Raw genomic sequence first — 20,324 nt, 5'->3', positions numbered from 1 at the left:
AAGATTTCAAAATTAATATGGATTGTAAAGGTGCTACACAAATGAAGTTTTATTTGATTGATTTAATTTCCAAAATGTGAAAATGTTAAGGCCACTAAAATTAGACAGGTTTATTTCTAATTATAGTTTCTTAACAAATGGAAAGTCTTGTTTGGTGAAATTTGGAGAAAGATTTTGTTTTTCCCAACCTGTTTGTTCAGCTTGACAGAAATAGAAAGTTTGCATCAAGTTTGACAGCAGGAGTCTAATGTTTTATTCATCTTTCAAACTAAGTTTAAAAAAAGACAAAAATCTCAGTTTTTAGCTGAAAAGTAAACTAGAGTACTGTACCTGGATCTCTAGATGTGACGGTTTCTCCTCTGTGCTTGCAGCTCTGTGTGCAGTCTGTGTTTGGATGTTGAGCTTTGAGGCTTTTAGTTTCTTCTTTGTTTTTTCTCTCAGCTCCTCGTCACATACCTGATCTGACCTCTGATCTCCGACCTGCTGATTCTCACAGCAGAAGAAGACAAACAGATGTCTGTATTCACTCTGTGTGCAGAGTTAACCCACACATGTGTTTCACTGTTTTCTTCCTAGAGTTTATAAAAAGCAGTTTTACATTTTCTCATTTTTCTTATATGTTTCCAAATATAACTATGAACGTACATATTAATGTAAAAAATGTCACATTTCATTAAAGTTGTGTGAAGATTGTGGAAATGAGAAACCCACCCTGCGCTAAACTGGACAGCTGGAAGACCCACATGCAGGCACTGCAGACTGGCAGGTTATATGAGAAGGGCTTTTAATGAGGAATCCAAAACACAGGCTTACACTCCAACAAAGGGGCAAGGCAGGTGGACAAGTCAAAAATCAAGCTGAGGGTCTAAACCACAAGATCAGGCAGGAACTGATGTCGGAACAGATGGTATCTGGATCGCAGTATTGCTCAGAACAAAATAGTCCATGGAAGCAACAAACTGGGAATGGATGACTGAGATCGGTATATAAATACTGCTGAGCTGATTTTTACTGGATTAATCAGACCCTTCCAAAAAGACTTATAAAATGTTCAAAAATAAAGGACTAGGTCTGAGGAAAGTCTCAGTAATGTGTTTGCAGCACTGGAAATTGATCAAATTTACATGTTTGGTGTTATCTGTGTTCTCTCTTTGTTTCTGTCCTTTCTTTTGCTTTTGTTTCTTGTTTTCTCTAAGAGTCCCTATACACTCTAAAAAGCCCAACTTCAAAACTGTTGTTCTAATATTTTATTCAAAGTTGAGTGAGCAAATATTTTTGAAAAAAGGTGAGCTAACCCAAAATTTCAAGTTTACTAATAAGTAGTGCAATCCACTGAACTATTAAAGTTGAGAAAACTTAGAATAGTGGTTTGGGCATCTGCTGAGGTAACTAAGGCACAGGTAGTGCACAGGTACTGTAGATGTTTGTTAACAAGACTTGGGATTGGGAGTAGTGATGTCATGTCACATTACCAAACAACATGTACATCATGACAGCATGGGCTCTGAAGCCCTCTGTCAAGATCAGTCAATCTTACCAAAAAGTTAAATAATTGTCTAGGAATTAGATAACTTTTAGCAGAAAAAGGCAACTCAACCAAGTTCATGAGCCTATTATGTATACTTTTGAAAGTTTCTGAAATCTACAATGTACAGCATGTATGTGTTTATGTGTGGTCCGTGTATCTTTTGGTCATTCAATTGTCTTTTCAGGAACGACTATTTGATTTTCATTTTAAAATACAAAAGATTAAATTTAAATAAAAAACAGTTTTTCTTCTTTGTGATCCAAAATAATTTTAAATTGTCTTTTCATATTTAGAATAATTAAAAAATAAAATCACTGGCAAACAGAAACAAAAAATGACCTGTCATATTGTCAGACCAGATGTCGTCATCAAGGCAAGAGTGCAATAAAAATAAAAAGCAGTTTAACACTAACTAACAGACCGTTGAGAAAGGCTGCAGGTGGCGCCAAATCATGAACACACAAAACAAAACTTGCTTCCCAACCCAACAGATCCCCACTGACTCACTACAGCTGAAAAAACAGGTGAGATAAACCAAATAAAAACCTTCCTGGATGCAAAAATCTTTCCAGACGGCTGGCTGATGATGAGGGGATGCCCAGAAACAGAGGGATGCATCCCTCAGACTCACGTTAGCTCGAGTTCCAGCCCTAACCACAGAGCTGCTCCTGGAGCATCATTTACAGTGTACGCTGAAGTCAGCAGGAGACTTACATGATACACGATGAACTTACATACTTTACTGCAGCAACAAACCAGCAGGGCACCTACACCAGACTCTAGGAGCTGCACTGTAATAAACAAATTCAATTTGACCAGATAGATCTGAATAAAAGATTTCCTTCATGCAGAAAACACAACATTTTCCTGTTTGCCTAAGCTGCAAACTGCTTTTCAACAATATTCCTGTAAATACAAGTAGATACATCCATCATGCATGCTTGTGCCAAAAAAAAGCAGCCATCCGATCAACCTGGCAAATGAAAAGTTAACCTTAATAGGAGATGGACACTTTAACAGTATACGTTATTTTAAAGTTTGACATTGTATTTGTCATGGTACTGGTTGGTAACTCTTTCAAGTAGAGAGCTGACATTTAAATGTAAATTTCTCTATAATAAGTTATAAAACTGTAATATTATGATGACACATAGTTACAAGTTTTAATCAATACAATGTGATACAAACCAATTCAATGCTAGACAGTTTTTAAAGCTTTAAGACTCCAGCTCTGGCCGTGACCCTGAGAGAGCTCATGATTCAACACTGGGTTATTTTAACAGCGCTGTAATGATGTATCGCACTGCAGTGCCTTTTTCAATAGTGCCAGATTCCCCTAGCTGGCCTTCGTTCCCCTCTCAGGGGGGATTTCCCTTATACATCATGTCAGTATCAGGGTTATTATAGTTAATTAAAACTAATACTAAAACTAAAACTAGCAGCGAAAAAATAAGTTTGTTAATGTGGAATAAAAATGAAAATGATAGTTTTAAAAAAATGTTTTAAATTTTTTTTTACAGAAAATGAAAACTAAATAAAAACTACAATGAACAATGGAAAACGAACTAAAACAAAACAGAATTCCTGATAAAATCAGATTTGTTTTCGTTGTCACAGACCCAACAAGTTTTGCTTTTGATTTAGCTCCAGGTGATAATTACTGAGCTCTGCTGTGGGTTGAGCATCATTAATAAAATAATAAAATGGCTTTGCACAATATGGTACCTTTTATAAACAATGAGTTGGTAAACCATATTTGTGTCTTTCATCCTTTAAAGCTTCTACAAATTAAATCTTTCCTCATGATACCTGAAAAACTAAAACTAAGACTAAAACTAAATTAAAACTAGTCAATTCCTCAAAATAAAAATAAAACTGAATCTACTTAATCACTTGTTAAACTAACTCAAACTAAACTGAAATAAAAAACAAACTGAAAAACTAAACAAAAAAAAAAAGAAATAATGTAAATTTCAAAATTATAATAACCCTGCTCAGTATCCATGAAAAACACCTGAACTTAGATTTTGTTGGGCTTAATGGATACACACTTATCCTCACAGTTAAAAAAACATTAGTTAGAAAATTAGAAAAAGTAATCAAATGTAGCAAGTAACAACTTATTATATTTTAAATAGGTTAACTAGTAGATCTGTAACCTATCACATTTCCAAAGTAACCATTATTATTATACATTATAGTAGACCACTCTACTATGTATTGAAATGAATTATTTAGCAGGGGATTTGAACACTTGCAGTGCATTGTCCAGGGGGAAAGATTTGATTTGTAGAAGCTTCAAAGGACGAAAGAATGCATGACTGCAAATATGGTTTAACATATCATTGTTTATTAAATGTACCATATTGTGCAAAGCCATTTTATTATTTTATTTAATTAATGATGCTCAACCCACAGCAGATTTGATTTGTAGAAGCTTTAAAGGATGTAACCTTCCCAACCCTGCAGACTGTCAGTGTTTAAACATTGCGAAAAGACTATAAAATCAAGCTGGAAGGGTTCACCTTCAGCTTTTTTTTTTGTTATGTAGAGGCACAACATCGCCCTCTTTTGCCTCGGCTATCAAATTACATGTCTGCTTTTGTCAAACCAGGCGAGTCAGACTAGTCGTATGGTTTGGTTTTCTTCTCCTGTAGCCAGCCAGCATCAACCAGCCGCCTGAATGTAGATCCGCATGGGCCACTACTACTCCTCCTCTTATCTCTCCAAATAACCCAGCGGAACCATAAGATAAGGATCCCAGGATGGTGTTAGTGCATGTCGGATATCTGGTTCTTCCTGTATTCGGCTCAGTAAGAAACAGAGGTACGGTATTATAAATATTAACATCGATCCAAAGAGACATGTGCCCTGTTTATCTTAATATTCACTGCAGCTGTTCGCTAGCTAGCTCGACCTTAGCCTTTTTTGGGGTTAGCATTTGTTAGCCATAGCTTAAAGTTTGCGCTTAAATTATCCGCGAACGTGCTCGAAACGTGGTGCTAATTTAATATGTGTCTACTTCGATTTATGTAAAGCGCCGATTGATGTATATCGCTGTGTTGTGATTAGTAACTATGATAAATTAACGCCGAAAGAGATAAGCTAACTGGCTCGATGGCTCCGGCTATATCCTGGATCGGAAACATTTCTCACAAAGGATTTCACATGCAGCGATGTGTGTGCGGCTGCTAAAAAATACGTGATGTGAAAGACACATTCCTGTACAGCTAGTCATCCTGGATAATGTCAGTCATGTGTATATGTTTTATTCAATCCGGTATTATAATTTTATACACGTTACGGAGCGTTGTTTTTCCCTTTTTCTCCCGTGTGTTTGCACTATAAAATACCGCAAAATAGACGTAGCCTGTCCAGCCAGTCAGCTTATCTGTGTCTGGATGATGTCATTTGAAAATCATCTGCTTTTTGCCACAGCTCGTCTCTCTCTCTCATCGCGATTTCTTTTTTTTTTTTTTTTTTTTTTTTAAAGTAATTACTATTCTTTTCAAACGTCCAATGTAGTAATCGATACATTTCGCCAGTTGGCCAAGTGAGCTGTGGCTTCACCCGAGACATTCAATTTACAATAATCGCCTCTTTTTTCCCTCTTTTTTTATTGGCTAAATTGGCACTTCAGCAGCTGTTTTGTTTGAAGCTGCCGAAATGCAAAGAAAGAAAGAAGGAAAGAAAAGAACGATCTGCACAGTTTAAACACATGATAAAAAAAAGCTCCAGTGTAACATTAATTTCATAACAGTGGCATCAGTGATTTCATTGTGCTTTTATTTCTGTTCTTATTTCCCTGTTTTCATAGTATGGAGGCTGGCTCTACATTCTGCATTTATCAGATCTTTGTCGTCCCCCCCATTGTGTAGCTAATGATCATCTGCTGCTGTGTGGTGTGGCGTGGCCTCTGCCTGTTCTCTGCATTTAGCTGTATTGTGAATCCCTTCTTCATTTCCTCTTTCCATCAGAAGACGACATTGGTATTAAAAAAGCACCCCCCTCCCCTCTCTTTTCCCAAGATGTATTCAACCATAGACTTTTTCCATGTTAAGCAGACTAAAAAAAACAAACAAACCAATAGCTTACACCTAGAACAGAGCACCTTTTTGTCTTTTTTTCTGTCAAATTGCTGTAGCACTGAGTAAACATTTTTAGCTCCTTTTTTTATAGATATCAGTTGAATGTCATTGTGTACCTCCCATCCAGTCTTGATAGACAACATGCTGTAAATTCCTGTAAAGTGGATACATTTTGCATGATCTCCAAATACTGCACTGCATTGTTGAACACCAGAATTTGGCTCATCTTCCTTCTCTTCACACAAAGGTGCAATGTACATGATGAAAGTGACACTACAATTGGGTTAAAAAAAACAAAACAACAACTAAATAAAACCCATGCAAATTGGAACCACATGCATGCCATATTATTTATTTGTTAAACTCAGCATTTCAGAAAATGCGGGTCATGTGATCACTTGGAAATGACTGAAGGTACACTGCACCTGCACACAACAACCTGCCATAACTTGTCTCCATTTTTGTGTAATCCTTTTGTTCCCTTTGCAAATTTCAAGCTTCGAATCACACTGAATTATCAGGGTTTGTTTGCCATTTAATGGGCAAAGAGACTCAAAACATATATAAGCAAGCAAAACATGCTCACTGGTGGTTCATTACTTCCCAATTTCCCCCCCACTAACATAAGGCCAAAATGCTATCCATTTCACAGGGATGCCTATTTTCCTGCACTGCTAAAGAGATCCTCTATTAGTAATAACGTCTTTTTATTGTTTGGTTGTGGTCTCTCTTTACCTTTTGTTCTGGTAATAGTACTTTCAATGCATGGTCACATTTTATGATTCATACTTTTTTGTTTTTTGTTTTTTACTACATTGACTAGTTGAAAATCCAATGTAATCTTTCTGTAGTAAAGATGTTACCCTGCTGTACTGGAATCATGTGCTGTAGCCAACACGTCTGCTCATTGGATGCCGCTTTTGTTCTTTTTAACCCTATATGGAGCATGGTGGGCCTTGCCTTCAGTCTGTTGTTTATTTTTGTTGCATGGATTTATACTATTATTACAAACAAAGAGAAAAAAACACAAATTCCACATATACTAATATTTTTCAATAAAGAATATAGTGTTTTTCCTAACCTTCAGTGTGCTTCTTGCTGATTTCCATTTATTGTCCTCCCTTTCCCCTTGTCCCTACCTGCCCCCCTTCCCCTTTCTCCCTTCCCTCCTCCCTCCCTCCACCCCCCACCAACCTCCTCCTCCTCTCCTCTCCCTCTGTGACAAAGATAGACGATTTCCACGCTTCCTCCATCACAGGGCCTGAGTGAATGAGTCTATCTGCTGTCATTCATGGTGACGTTTGAAAACGCAGTGTGCTAACGTTACTTACAGTTTAGACTTTGACCCATGGCAGCAAGGTCGTCTCTTGTCTGCCCGGCTACAGTGACGAGTTGTCAAGCTGAAAATATTGCTGGAAAGTCATACCACTTATCTGTCTGGTGTTAAAAAAAGAAAAGAAATCACACTGCATTTTTCAAGCGTACTCCTTAGTAAATGCAATGTAGACTTAGCCTATTTCATCATGATATATTAAATATATATATTAAATAAATAAAATAAAATCTTCTGTTTACATCAGAATTCGTCATGTCTTTTACCCCATCGAAGCAGATTAAACTCAAACTGTTCTGTAATTTTTCATCTTCTACTACAAGGACTGCACAATCTAAACTTCCAACTTTTAGGCTTGTGGAAAATTCACAGTTTTTGTGCCAGATGGAAGTAACGGAGCACAGCATTTTGATTCCTGCTCCTCGGCATGCCTCTCTTGAGCCAGGCTTTCTTTTAAAAGTTTCTAATAAAGGCTAAATTTGTTATTGCAATTTTTGTCCAGCCATTTCTTAGTCAAAAAGGTCTTTCTAAGCCTGAACGCTGTATTAAAAACCTATTGCACCACAGCACAAGTAAGCCTGTCTTTTTTCTTTTTTTTTTTTCTTCCCGTTGAGTCTTGACAGCAGCCTGTTCGCTGCAGTTGCCAAATAGCTGTGGTTAGGGAGAGTAAAAAAAAGCATTCAAGCTATTTCCTCTCAACTCCTGAATGCTCAAATGGGAGAGCATCCAGTAGAGCTGTACTGTATATTCAAGAAACAAGACAGTAAATTTTAAGTAAAGCACCGATGAATAATGTTAAATTTATAGCCTGGTTTTAGTTTTAAGAAGGAAGGAATTGTTCTTTAAGGTCATAGATAGAGACTTGGCACCTTAACAGTTTAATGTATATCTTCTAGACAGTCAGGTACTAATGGGTTTTCCCCGGAGTGCACTGACCCACTGTCAGCTGCAAAATTTACAAGAACTGAGCTGCGTTGAAGATTATATACTGATAGCTGCAGCCTTCATCTGTTCTGATCCAGCTCCCCTTGTCAGTGAATCTGAAGACCAGGAAACCAGAATCAAGGGTCGGAAAAGAAATTAAAAGAAATGAAAGCTTTTGTGTGCAGGAGCCAAAAAAAAAAAAAGATTTCCATTTTCATGGTACTTGTGGTAACCATCATTTTCCCACCCCCACAGAAGTATTTTTCACCATAGGTAAGAAGTAGGGCTTCATTAACATGCTATATCACACACAGTGACACCACATTTCACCCACAATTAATTCCAGCTAATCTCTCCCCTCAGGTGCCTGACAACTTCTCCTTATCCTCCACAGGATCCCATTTCAACCGGCAACAGCAACAGCAGCAGCAGCAGCAGCACAGCCATGCTACCTCTTGCCGGCATTTCCAGTTAGGTCCTCAGGCGCCGCTGCCCATGGACTTCCCCATGCCCCACCCAGGGCAGCCACAGTCAGGCATTAACCCCCACCTGGCCCCTCCCGGCCACCAGCATGGCCCTCCGCTCCACCCGCCCCTCAACCCCCTGCCCGCCCCCCAGTTCCAGGACATCCCCGCCCCTCCCTTCCTACCTCAGGCATTACACCAGCAATACCTCCTCCAGCAGCAAATCCTCGAGGCCCAGCACCGACACATCCTGCCACCCTCCAGGTATCCACACAGCTCGGCACAAGAGAAAATGTTTGTGCTTGAACCATGAGGAGCAGCTAAACTCTTTGCAGTGACATCATATTTAAGGCCATTTCTTTTACAAACCCTTTTTTTCCCTCCCAGGATGTATTCAAATGCTTGGTTATTTGTCTTAGTAGACGCACCCCAGAGAGAGTTCCTCACCAGCCCCACAGACTGCGGCCCGGCTATGAGTTTGCTCCCCCTCTTCATGTCCCTCCTCAGCCTGTGGTGCAGCAGCCCCGCTACTTGGCTGAGGGCACAGACTGGTAAGAAATATATTATTATAAACCTGTGTACACTTATGTAGAGGCAAACAATAGCAGATATTGTTTATGTGTTGGAACAGTCAACTGTCATGATGTAGATTTAGATTTATTGCCTACAGAAGCTCCACCAAATGATAAAACATGATGTAATACTCACTTCTCTGCTGATGATACACACACTCTTAATGTGGATAAGACATCTTAATTTGACAGCAATACACCACCTTTTAGCCTGCTCAGTTAGATTTTAGGTGCAGTTGAGTTTAAGTCAAGACCAGATCAAAAGTTTTAAGACCAAGCTGAAAACTAAAAGAGAAAATCAGCTCCTCTTTGGTACCAAAATAAGCAATTAAAAGTATGATCCTTATGCCAGCTGAAACATTATTGGATAATGTATTTCCTAAGGTTTAATGTTCTGTCAGCAGCTATATTTGAGACACTTAAGGTCATAAGGACGAGTTAATTATCTGATAGGCTGGATAGAAACAAATGTAGAGAATGATAAGAGTAGCAAAAAAATGCATAGATGGCAAAAAAAAGAAGTTAAAGCACTCAAAGAAAACTGGGACGGTGAGCTTTACATTTATCAGAAAATGATTGGCAAAGCATGAAGATAGTTGAAGAGAAATCATATAGCTACCAATTCACAGATTCAGTGGTATAAAGGCAATTCTCCTAATTTTTATTGCATCCAGGGTTAAAAGTATAAATATATGACAGTCCTTTTTCTTGGTAATCTCTCTGATGAAAGTGTACGAGCAAGCATTACTAGTTAGGTAATAAACTATTTAGAGCACGTAAAAAAGCTATTAAGAAGCAGCTCCCCTGACACAGGACCATTAGCTTTTAATGAAAGTAATGACAGTAATTGCTGGAAAAATTGAGACTACAAGAAGCTAAACTAGACGAAAAGTGGACATGATTAAAAATTTAAAATGAAGACACTGGAAATGGAAGAGTGCATGAATGATGGAAATATAAATGTTTTTCCCCTAACAATGTTTTCCCCTGCAACTATTATGAGAATTTAAGTGAGGGGGAAAAAAACTCAAGATAAAAAACAGAATAATAATAAGTCAAACTAGGCACGAGACAAAGACAGGTCCAAATGTTAGTGAAGAGGGGGTTCAGGCTGGACTCCAGCACTGCAGCTCCACATCCCACATAGCCTATGTTAGTGATTCCCAATCAGGGATACATGAACCCCGGGGGATACTTCTGCAATTACTAGAGGGTACGTGAAAAGACTGTGGAGTAGCTCAGCTAATTTGAAACAATAGACTATTGTTAATTGGTTAAAAATAAAGGTATTTATGTGTTTGTGTTTTTATTAGGAAAATAAACGCAGAAATAGGATGAGAAATTGATGTGAATTTGTATACAACCTGCTGACTTCACAGAACACACCTCCATCCACATGAGTCAGCTGCAACACCTGAACACCACCTGCTCATCTGCTGTTGACAGGGTGTGAAATGTAATTAGGATGAGAGCAGAAGAGTCCAAACAAGTTGCAAAAATAAGTGGATAAATATACAAATCCAAACTTGTCCAAACAGTGTTAAAACAAAAAAACAAAAAAAAAGAGACCAAGCTAAAACACCAGCAATACTAGGCAAGAAAACCCAAAAATAAATCTTGAAAAAAAAAAAAGGAATGTAAGTGAACACATTTTGAACATGAGAGTCTGTTTATGAAGTTTTCTATCAGGGCTGTAGGAGTATGTCAGATATAAAAGGTTGAGAAACACTGGCTCAGGTAATGCTGTGTGTGTAGAAATCCACTGCTCTCAACAAAATGTGTGAGAAAACGACTTGTGTGCCACTGAGCGCCACTTATTTTTCGGTTTGTGTTCAGGGATCTAAGCGTAGATGCTGGACTGCCCCCTCAGCAGTACCACATCCACCCGCTGCCGCAGCACTATCAGCACTACTTGACCTCTCCAAGGATGCACCACTTCCCAAGAAACAATGCCTCAACACAAGTGGTAAGCCCCCCCACCCCCCCACCGTGCAATCAATCATGCTCATCTTGTCGTGAACTCCCAGCAATCCTCCTCTCAGTTTCTCAGATTGATCTCAGCAACAGGGGATGACCTGTGGTTCTGTTTCTCTGATTTCTTTTGCAGTGCTGACGCTAGCTTCTTTTTTATCTATCATGTCTCAGGTTGTCCATGAGATCAGAAACTACCCATATCCCCAGCTGCACTTGCTGGCTCTGCAGAGTCTCAACCCCTCCCGCCACGCGTCCGCTGTTAGAGAGAGCTACGAGGTTAGTGCCACTACTTCTTTCCTCGGCAGACACACCAGTCCACACTCATTTATCATTGTTTCTCTGTGACAAATGCTATGGACAGGCTCGAGTGTGTAACTGATTTTCTTATTTCATATTACTCCCCGCCTCCAGATGCCTCAAATGGCCCAGCTGCCTTTAATCTCATGACATTTGTTTTCATTTGAACGATGCAATTGTTTTCTGAGAGGCTTTTTCTTGTTCCTCGAGGCACCTGTTTTATTGTTTTACATCAAAATATTGCACACTTCCTTGATTTCTGCATTTTAATCTTTTTTTTATTATTATTACAGAAACCCCCTTTTCTCAGATTCACCTGAGACATATTCACATGTTGCTTCCTTTGTAGGAGCTTCTGCAGCTGGAGGACAGACTGGGCAGTGTAAACCGTGGAGCAGTCCAAACCACCATAGAGAGATTCACTTTCCCCCATAAGTATAAAAAGGTAAGACTGGAGGCTTTTTTACCTGCTGGCTACAGTACATGATAGATGTTATTGATGTGGTCTTGTGCCATTGGTGTAGGAAATACTCAGATCCTTTAAACATCAGTAAAAGTACCAATACAGCTATGTAAAAAAGATTACAGATAAAAGCCCTGCATGAAAAAACCTATTTGTGTAAAAGTAGATAAGTGTTAGCAGCAATTTTTTACTAAATAAATATGTAAAGAAATGAGTAAAAAGTACTCATTTCATCCCTCTGACTGATACATTATTATATTTGACATCATTAGATTATTAATAGTGAAGCATCAGTGTTAGAGCAGCATGTTTCTGTTGTAGTTGTTGGAGGTGGAGCTAGTTTGGACTACTTTAAGTACAGCTAGCTAGTTCCCAAACTATGGGTCAGGCCCCTCTAAAGAGTCAGATTAATCTGAGGGGTTGTGAGATGATTAATGGGAGAGAAAACAAGATCAACAAATCTAGTCTTTGGACTTTTTCTGTAATCTTTGTTTTTAGTGAAATATTGGATCATTTGAACATTGGAATGAAACCATGTGAGAAGTTTAGAGGGAAAAATTACTATTTGGTAGAGCTGTTAACAACTCATAGGCATCTGAAATGTGACCCTGACTACACACTGCTTTTTTATGACATCAAAAGACAAAAAGGTTGTAAACCACTGGTATAATCTTCAACAATGAATTGTATTTTAAAAGTTTGTTATATTATCCATTGTGTCAAATCTTCATCTGAAAAGTAACTAAAGCTGTCAAATAAATGTAGTGGAGAAGAAAATACAATATTTCCCTTTGAAATGGCATGGAGCATAAAATGGAAATACTCCATTGAAACACAATTACATCAAAATTGTACATAAGTAAATCTACTTTGTTACTCTCCACCTCTGTCTGGTACAAACAGAGCATTGGGCCAGAAAAATGTTGCACTGGATGTGAAAGAGTGGAATAGAAAAGAGTCGAGGGGGTCAAAGAGGGAAGTGTGTGTGTGTGTGTATGTGGGGGGGGGGCTCTTGCAGCAGTTCAAAGGTCAAACTAATTTTCGTTGGCAGATTAGTGAGACAGGTCTGCAGTGTGCACAATTCAAAGCGAGGGATGACTCATCCGGCTGTCTGCAGATATGTACGTGGAATGAATTTTAAAGACTGTCTATACTGAATATGACCCCAATACTCGGGGAAATAGTATCAGATCATTTGGCACAGAGTGAGGGAGAAGTAATTTAGTGTTCTCCATCTTATTTTTCATTTTTCTGAGAAGCAGTATTAGGTGACTTTTTTTTTTTTTTCTTGTCTGGGCTGACTCAGAGGCACCCTTGGCGTAAACATAACACGCAGCAGCACGACTCACTGTTAATAATTAAAGTCAGTTTTCTGCATTGTGCTCTCTGCAGAGAATACCCCAGGACCTGAAGATGTGTCTGGATGACGAGGAACTGGACACTGATGAGAAGTGCACCATCTGTCTGTCAATGCTGGAAGACGGAGAGGATGTCAGGTACAAGTCATGTTTGGCTTTTTCTTTTTTTTCAAAGGGGAAAATGCTGTGTTGTGCACATGTGAATGTAATTGTGTTTTTTATGTGTTTTTGTGATAATTTTTGTCTCCTGGGTCTGGATTATTTTGGTAAATCTGTTGGTGACTGCTGGGCCTACCTCTATGTTTCTAGCTTGGTGAGCTTTTGGATGGATATTATGGAATGTCTCATTTGCTTATAGTATTTGTTTTTGCAGCCAGCCTCTACAATGCAGTGGATTTGACACGATGATGAGACCAATCTTTACTCTGACGGTCTTGTGTCTCCTAAGAAGACACTACCTGCTAATTAGACCTCAGGGATACCACTTCACATTGCATACTTTATATAACCCTTCAGAGTAGATGTACTTAATCCCGAGTCCAAGCAGTTTCTAACCCTAAATTGGTTCTGCCACATAAGTTCAAAGCATCAGGTTTGAAAATCCTATCACAGGATTTTCTTGAAAATACTCTCCAAAGGCAGCATTAGCATTTCACAAAATCTTATGATGCTCGCCCAGTGTTGTGATCGCTCTAACTGGCAAAGTGACAGAGCATTTTATCTCAGTCTCTGGGGAAAAAAAGGACTAACTAACAAAGTAGTTGAACCTTAAGTGTTGTTAAGGGTTGAGATTGTCTGGTTAGAAGAAAATGGATCAGAGATGCGTTTAGAGTTCGGTTATGCTTACAGCAGACCCAAAATCTCAGAGGTATGCTGTCATACTTTATCTTTATACTATTCGAAGCCTGTAAAATGTATTGCTTATGCAGCTTGTTACAGTGGGAATACATAGATTCTCAATTCATCCAAGCATTTATTGTACGTGCTTTTGGAAAGTTTGTCTGCATGTGTTTGCTTTTTCATTTTGTCGTTTTAAAGCACTTTTGCCTCTGGTTTTGATAAGTGCGTTTTTAAAACTAAAGGTTATTATTATTCAGGCTTTTGAGGGTCAGCTTAAGAAAACATGCATTTGGTTCTGTTCACACATGGTGGCACTAAAATGCATCTTGGCAAATAATAGTTGTGATAATAAATGGACGGCTGTAAATAAATCATTGTGGAAATACTCACAATATACCCTTTCAGAGGTGATGAAGGACTCCTGTCATAAAAAGTTTTATGTTCCTAAAGGACAGAATATTAATGTGCAACAATTACACACAGTAGGGCTGGGCAATATATCAGTATTATATTCATATTGGTATATGAGACTAGATATGGTCTTAGATTTGGGCTATCATAATATCATGATATGGCATAAGGGTTGTCTTTTTTCTGGTTTTAAAGGCTACATTACGGCAATGTAATTATCTGAAGTTACTAGACTGTTCTAGCTGTACTATTATTATGCCTTTACCCTTTATTTGTCATTTAATCTAAAATACTGATGATTATTTATCAAAACTATATTAATATTATCACAATATTGATGTTGAGGTATTTAAAAAAATATTGTGATATTTGATTTCATTGTAATTTATTTATAAAATACAACATATCAGTCTTCTTCTTCTTCTTCTTTACTAAGTGTTTCTGGTATTTTACAATTCACCAACCTTTAGATGGTGAATTGGAGGCACCATCTAAAGATACTGATGGAGGCATTCAGTATCTTACATTGAAAAATATTAGAAAATCGGCACAAAAAGTTCAAATTAAATCAAATGAACAATAAATTGATAAAATACTTTCAGGAAGAGGACTAAACATACTTTTGAGTAGCCAGAGATCAACGTAAATAATTAAACTACAAATACTAGCTTAGTTTAATGTCTGGTGTTTCTGATCAGCTGGTGATGTCAGTGACTCCTCTTGCTGCTCCTCACCACGCTGCAAGAAATGTGCTGCCAACACTGCAGAAAATATCTTCCATATCTTCCAGTGTAGATGTATGAATATTCAGAGTTTTTTGCATCCTAATCTGCAGTCAAATGTTGACTGGTAAAGTTAACAAGCTGTAGAGAGTCCTGCAGCACCTCCCACCATGTTTTTTATTTCAACTGAGGTTCACTAGTCTCATGTGGCCAGATTTCATTGTGTGAAAAATCAAAGGCTGGCCATGTAACACTAATGGGGTTAAAACTTGCATCCACAGGAGGAGGTATATTAAAAGATAAATCCCTGGACTTTATGAATCAATATCAGATTATTTAAATGAAGATTGATTAAAATGGGGAAATCCTTTTTTTAAATCCAGCCCTATTTTGGAGGTACATAAAATGTTAATTAACTAACTGATATTGATACTGATACTGATTTGTATTAAATACATTTTAAATCCTGACCCCACCTCTTTTGTCTCTTTAGGAGATTACCCTGCATGCACCTTTTCCACCAGGCGTGCGTGGACCAGTGGCTGGCTACCAGCAGGAAATGCCCCATATGCAGAGTGGACATTGAGACCCAGCTGACCCCCGACAGTTGATAGCTGCTGTCAACTCCTGCAGCTCGGATCCGATCTCGTGATTCTCCATCGCCTCCCCCTCCTCTCTCTCTGGTGGGGAGGGGGGAGCTCTGCCAAACACCCCTCTTCCCCTCTGCATCACTCAATGAGCCTGCCTTCTGAGACAGCTGTGACAGAGGGATCAACAAAGCACACTCACCTACAACACAGCGAGGGATGGGGTTGAGGCGTAGATAGGTGGCTGGACTGAAGGTTGGTTGAATGGAATTACTGGATGTAAAAGGTAGGAGCGGACACATATGAACAGATGTGCTGAGGCTTCACACGATCCTGTCCGACTGTGCACATTTCTACATAAAGCTACCAAGAGAGGACACTCTGACTACCAACCTCCCCAGCTTGTGTGGCGTATTAAGGCCATTTCTCTGCCACTATATCTAAACCCCTTCCCAGGCCTGTGAAAAATCCTTTAAGCTGCACTCTGCCCAAGCCCTCAGCACATCTGTACAGAACATTATCAAATGATTAGCATGAGGTTGTTTGGTGTGAACCCTTGTAGCTGAACGCTTGTGGTGTAATGGAGTATAGTACTGAATAAGTATTTACAGAGTAACAGTGTTGTGTAGCAAGCAAAAAGCCTTTTCGCTTTGAGAAATATGTTTGTGAAAAATAAACCTACAGAGAGGGTGAATACAGCTCTAACAGTGAGAATTATCAGCGTGTTAAATCTCCATAGATAGGCGACGAGGAGAGAGCTAGTTTGTGTGTAAAAAGGCCAAAAAACCCCTCGTTCTTGTCTAGGTTTTGGATTTACAGTTAGTAGATGCCATCAGAGTTGATGCTAAACCCGCTAACTGCAGGCATGGCTTCCCGTGATCTGTGTAGTGTCGTAGTCGGGCCTCTATAATCTAGAGCAGAGGCCTGAGATGTGCATGCTGTATGGCAGGCTTGGGCTGTGTTGTTATTGTGGAGCAGTAGAAACAGGGACTGTGTCTGTGCATGTGAACCGTATACTATGACTCCGACGATCCCACTCATTCATAGAGGAGGACAAGAATGCACCAAGAAAAAATACAAAACAAAACCCTCCCCTCCCTCCCATCTCCCTTCTTTACACCTCCTCCCCACTCATCCCGAATAGACCAAAGTTGCCCTTAGACACCGATCTCAGACCAGTGTAGCATTTTCTCTCCTAACGTTAGGATTCAAAGAGCTGCTAACGGGTCTGTGTCTAACAGCAACTCCTCTCTGTGGCCTCGCTCATGGCATGATCATGAGAGGCCGGCATGGGCAGTGCCTGAGTCTTGCCATTGGAGTGAGTAAAATCTGACATTTGTATTACCTTTTACCAGAACCTTATTGCCTATCGAACAAGCACATGTGATTTCTATATACAGTGAATCGCCTCCGTTGTGTATCGGCTCCTTTTCATTTCAATCTAAGTTGATTAAAGACTGTCCGGTGTTACAGGGAAAATACAAAACTAGTTTGCCTGTGATATGTGCTAGAATGTGTATGATTGCCCCCCCCACCCCCCACCTCCCCCATGGTAGTAGTGTATGGTATTACTAGAACAACTGTGATATGTTCAGTGATAGAAGCCGTTTTCTCTATATCATGCATGAAACATGTCGGCGTAGTTCACTTGAAGGAGGGTGAAAGGGAGAAAAAGCCATCCATTTGAAAAATACCAAACAATTGTTCTTAACATTAATTTTCAAATTTTTATTTCATTGTCTTTTTTCTGCCATTTGTTTGGTTTTTTTGTTGTTGTTTTTTTCATTTTACTTGTAATTTAATTAAATTTTTTTCTTTCTTTTTTTTAGCTCACATGCCAATTTGGACATGGTACTAATATGCCGAGTCCTTGTCCATTTTTAACCATAGTGAAGAAAAAGCTGCAATGCTGCAAACACATATTTATTGTTGTTCTAATGTAGCTTGTGTTTTGTAAATGCACTATAATATGGAGTTGCCTGAGTTTTTGGTTTGGTGGTGTGGGTTCTTATTGTCCTAGATTTTGTGTTTTTATTCAGTTCCAAGTATTTTCATGCTTCTTTGTGTATTATTGGAGGGTAACTTGACTGTTTGTGTTGCGTTTTTATTTTCTCTTTATGTATGAAACCTCCATCCAAAAAACTACAGATGGATGAAAATGGAGGTTTGCTAGTTCACATAGAATGCTGTGATTAAAGATGCCTTAAGTATTTAACAATCATTATTTATTACTAACTGTAGCTAGCTAGCTATTGTGGTGGAATATTTAATGTCTCTATCTCATAACTTTGCAATTTAATCAATATATTTATTTAAAATAACACAAAATATTAAAAAAAAAAAGAATACCTCATTATGCATTGGTCGGTGGGGATGCTTTTGCATGCCGTCTGTGTTTTTTTTTTTCAAAGGAGAAAAAAAGAAACTTATTGAAAAATTGACTGGGGTTATTCCCAACACATTTTCTAGCCAGCATGGTGCTGTTGATCTGGATTACATTCCATTCATTTTCATCTCTTGAGTTTATCTTTTCAACTTTTAAAAAAAATCTTTTGTTTCTTTTACATACAATCCCTGCTTTGGTCCAAAGTTGACGACAGGGCACAACCCTGTTTTGTTTTTGTTTTTGTTTTTTTTGGTCTTAGTACAATTAGCCCGCTTTTGTTATGATACTGCTTTATTTCTCATAATCAGTCATATTTCATTTTATATATATTTTGTTTTAAATTGACCATGTTCATGATATTCCATCATATCTGGATCTCAATTTAGTGCTTATTACTTTAGGACCCACATAATGAGCGGTATTATTTGTTCTTATGTATTGCTGGCAATTGCTTTGTGTGGGATTTTGGGAAGTATCTAACATGCTAACTTGAGCCATTGATCTTATTGAGCAAATTTCTGGTGTACTGTGGTTATACAATATAGATAGCGTGTTTTACACCTGGGTATAAGCTAACTACGTTTTCGGTGTGCATTTCTTATTAATACTCTACTAATCCTGCAAATTATTATAACATGGATTGGAATGAAGCTGGCTGGTCTTACTATTATTATTATTATGATTATGATTATTATTATTATTTCATTTCGTGCTCTCACTGGCCTTACCCAATGTCCTCCACAGTGTACCCCATTACTCCAGAGCAAACTGGACAGTAGCCATAGTATTAACTCAAGCTCATGAACCGGAATGAACAGTAGAACTTAAAGCACAAGCTTTTTAATGCATGTCCTTCTCAGGTTTTCCTATGTGTATGTGGGAGTAGCTCTGTAGATGTGTTTAATATGATGCTGTACCTTCTTGAATATTTCAAATGTTTCTTTGCTGCTGAAAAAATGTTGATTATTAACCTGCCAGTGAAAAAGGGAAGTGGCCATCTTTGTACAACACACTGCTGTTTTGCTGTAACCGCGCAATGTTTTATGATCTTGAGTATTTTATAGAAAAGTAGAAGTATGTATCAATAATATGAAAGCAATAGCTAAATCATAATGAAGAATAACATGATCAGTGAATATTGTGGAAAATCTTTAGATTCACTTTGGGTGGATTTTGTACTGTATTTATTACTAATGATGATGCAAAAAGTTGCATAGCTTAACCCAAACTGTTCTGTCTCTTTTTTATTTATTGTCTTGTATATGATCTTTTTGTATGTGTTTTTCAAATAAACTGCCTAAAATGCTGAGAACAAATCTAATGTATTAATGGGTTTTTGGTGTCTGCTGTATTTACCATAAAAAAGTACTCTCCTGTTCTGTACACACATCATCAATCTGCTTTTCCTAAAGTTTCTTTCATTTTCTCCTCATTAAAAAGGTTTTTTAGGTCATTTTTCCTTATCTGAATGAAGGGTCTAAGAATTGAGGATGATGTCCAGCTGTACAGATTGTAAAGCCCCCTGGAGGAAAATTATGATTAGTGACTTTACAAATAAGATTTGACTTGACTATAGAAAAAACGTATTTTGGCTGGCATTAGCTTATTGCAGATATACAGTATATGTATCAGCATCATATATTAATGTTGGCTGATAAACTATCACGCAAAGATATGTTTCAGGTTCATAAACAGTGTCCTTGTCTTGATTAGTACATATCTTGGTCACAATTATTTAAGAACAAATATAAGAGATCCTTATCAAAAATGTTTGTCTGTTAAAAAGTTAATATTAGCTGTGTACAAATCCTGTACACTTCTTGGAAGCTTGGAAATAATAATTGTATTATTAAATAAACTTAATAAGCTGCCATTTATTCTCCAGAAACAACATGTAAGTATGTCAAGTAACAATATAACATTTTAATATTTTTGTCCCAAATTCATGTTCAAACAATATGGGAATACATTAGAGAATAGCAGTGCAATTTCAAGTCATTAAAGCACTTTTACTAATGCTGATCTGTCTCTTTTACATTTCTCTCAGTCATTTTCCAGTGCGTGCTTTCTAAAATACAAATATTTTAAAAAAGAAAACTGCTCAAAAGTAGCAACCAAAAAAATGTCTCCAGTAAAAATGTTTGCTAAGTGACATGTTTTTTATCCTGAGGGGGTCAAGTGATTGACACTGAGCGGAGTGCAACATGATGTGTGCAATGATCTGAAAACACTTAGTGATAAAACAGGAAAAGAGGATGAAGTAAAGACTAAATGTTTGCTGTGTTTGCTGAGATCATCTACTTTGGGTAATTTCTAGACCTGTGGAAGTTTGTTTTTTCTCATGTATAGGTTGATAGCAAATTACTTAAAAAAAAAA

At 38.0% G+C, this 20,324-nt stretch overlaps 1 protein-coding gene across 2 annotated transcripts; it reads left to right on the top strand.

The window, feature by feature from the left end:
* Nucleotides 1-4,154: 4,154 nt before the first annotated feature.
* ark2cb (arkadia (RNF111) C-terminal like ring finger ubiquitin ligase 2Cb) lies at nucleotides 4,155-17,986 on the top strand. Of its 2 annotated transcripts, XM_062417999.1 has the most exons (8): nucleotides 4,155-4,354; nucleotides 8,268-8,601; nucleotides 8,757-8,888; nucleotides 10,746-10,875; nucleotides 11,055-11,159; nucleotides 11,530-11,625; nucleotides 13,036-13,139; nucleotides 15,468-17,986. In XM_062417999.1, exons 1-8 carry the CDS (start codon nucleotides 4,294-4,296, stop codon nucleotides 15,583-15,585), a joined length of 1,080 nt encoding a protein of 359 aa, XP_062273983.1. In that variant the 5' UTR covers nucleotides 4,155-4,293; the 3' UTR covers nucleotides 15,586-17,986. The 2 variants fall into 2 exon arrangements, 1 of the variants encoding a protein (XP_062273983.1); XR_009925058.1 differs by lacking the exons at nucleotides 8,268-8,601; nucleotides 8,757-8,888; nucleotides 10,746-10,875; ... (2 more) ...; nucleotides 13,036-13,139; nucleotides 15,468-17,986 and adding an exon at nucleotides 5,346-5,931.
* The last annotated feature ends 2,338 nt before the right edge of the window (nucleotides 17,987-20,324 follow it).

The sequence above is a fragment of the Scomber scombrus genome, chromosome 4 (genome assembly GCF_963691925.1).
Source record: "Scomber scombrus chromosome 4, fScoSco1.1, whole genome shotgun sequence".
Lineage (NCBI taxonomy): Eukaryota > Metazoa > Chordata > Actinopteri > Scombriformes > Scombridae > Scomber > Scomber scombrus.
The sequence above is the reverse complement of the archived record's forward strand: the minus strand, read 5'-3'. Positions and strand labels throughout refer to the sequence as shown.

Excerpts from the sequence above, each read along its gene's own strand:
- ark2cb (XM_062417999.1), top strand. The coding sequence starts at position 4,294 with ATGGTGTTAGTGCATGTCGGATATCTGGTTCTTCCTGTATTCGGCTCA. Across the intron at positions 10,876-11,054 it reads ACAATGCCTCAACACAAGTG|GTTGTCCATGAGATCAGAAA; the intron begins GTAAGCCCCCCC and ends ATCATGTCTCAG. Across the intron at positions 11,626-13,035 it reads TCCCCCATAAGTATAAAAAG|AGAATACCCCAGGACCTGAA; the intron begins GTAAGACTGGAG and ends TGCTCTCTGCAG.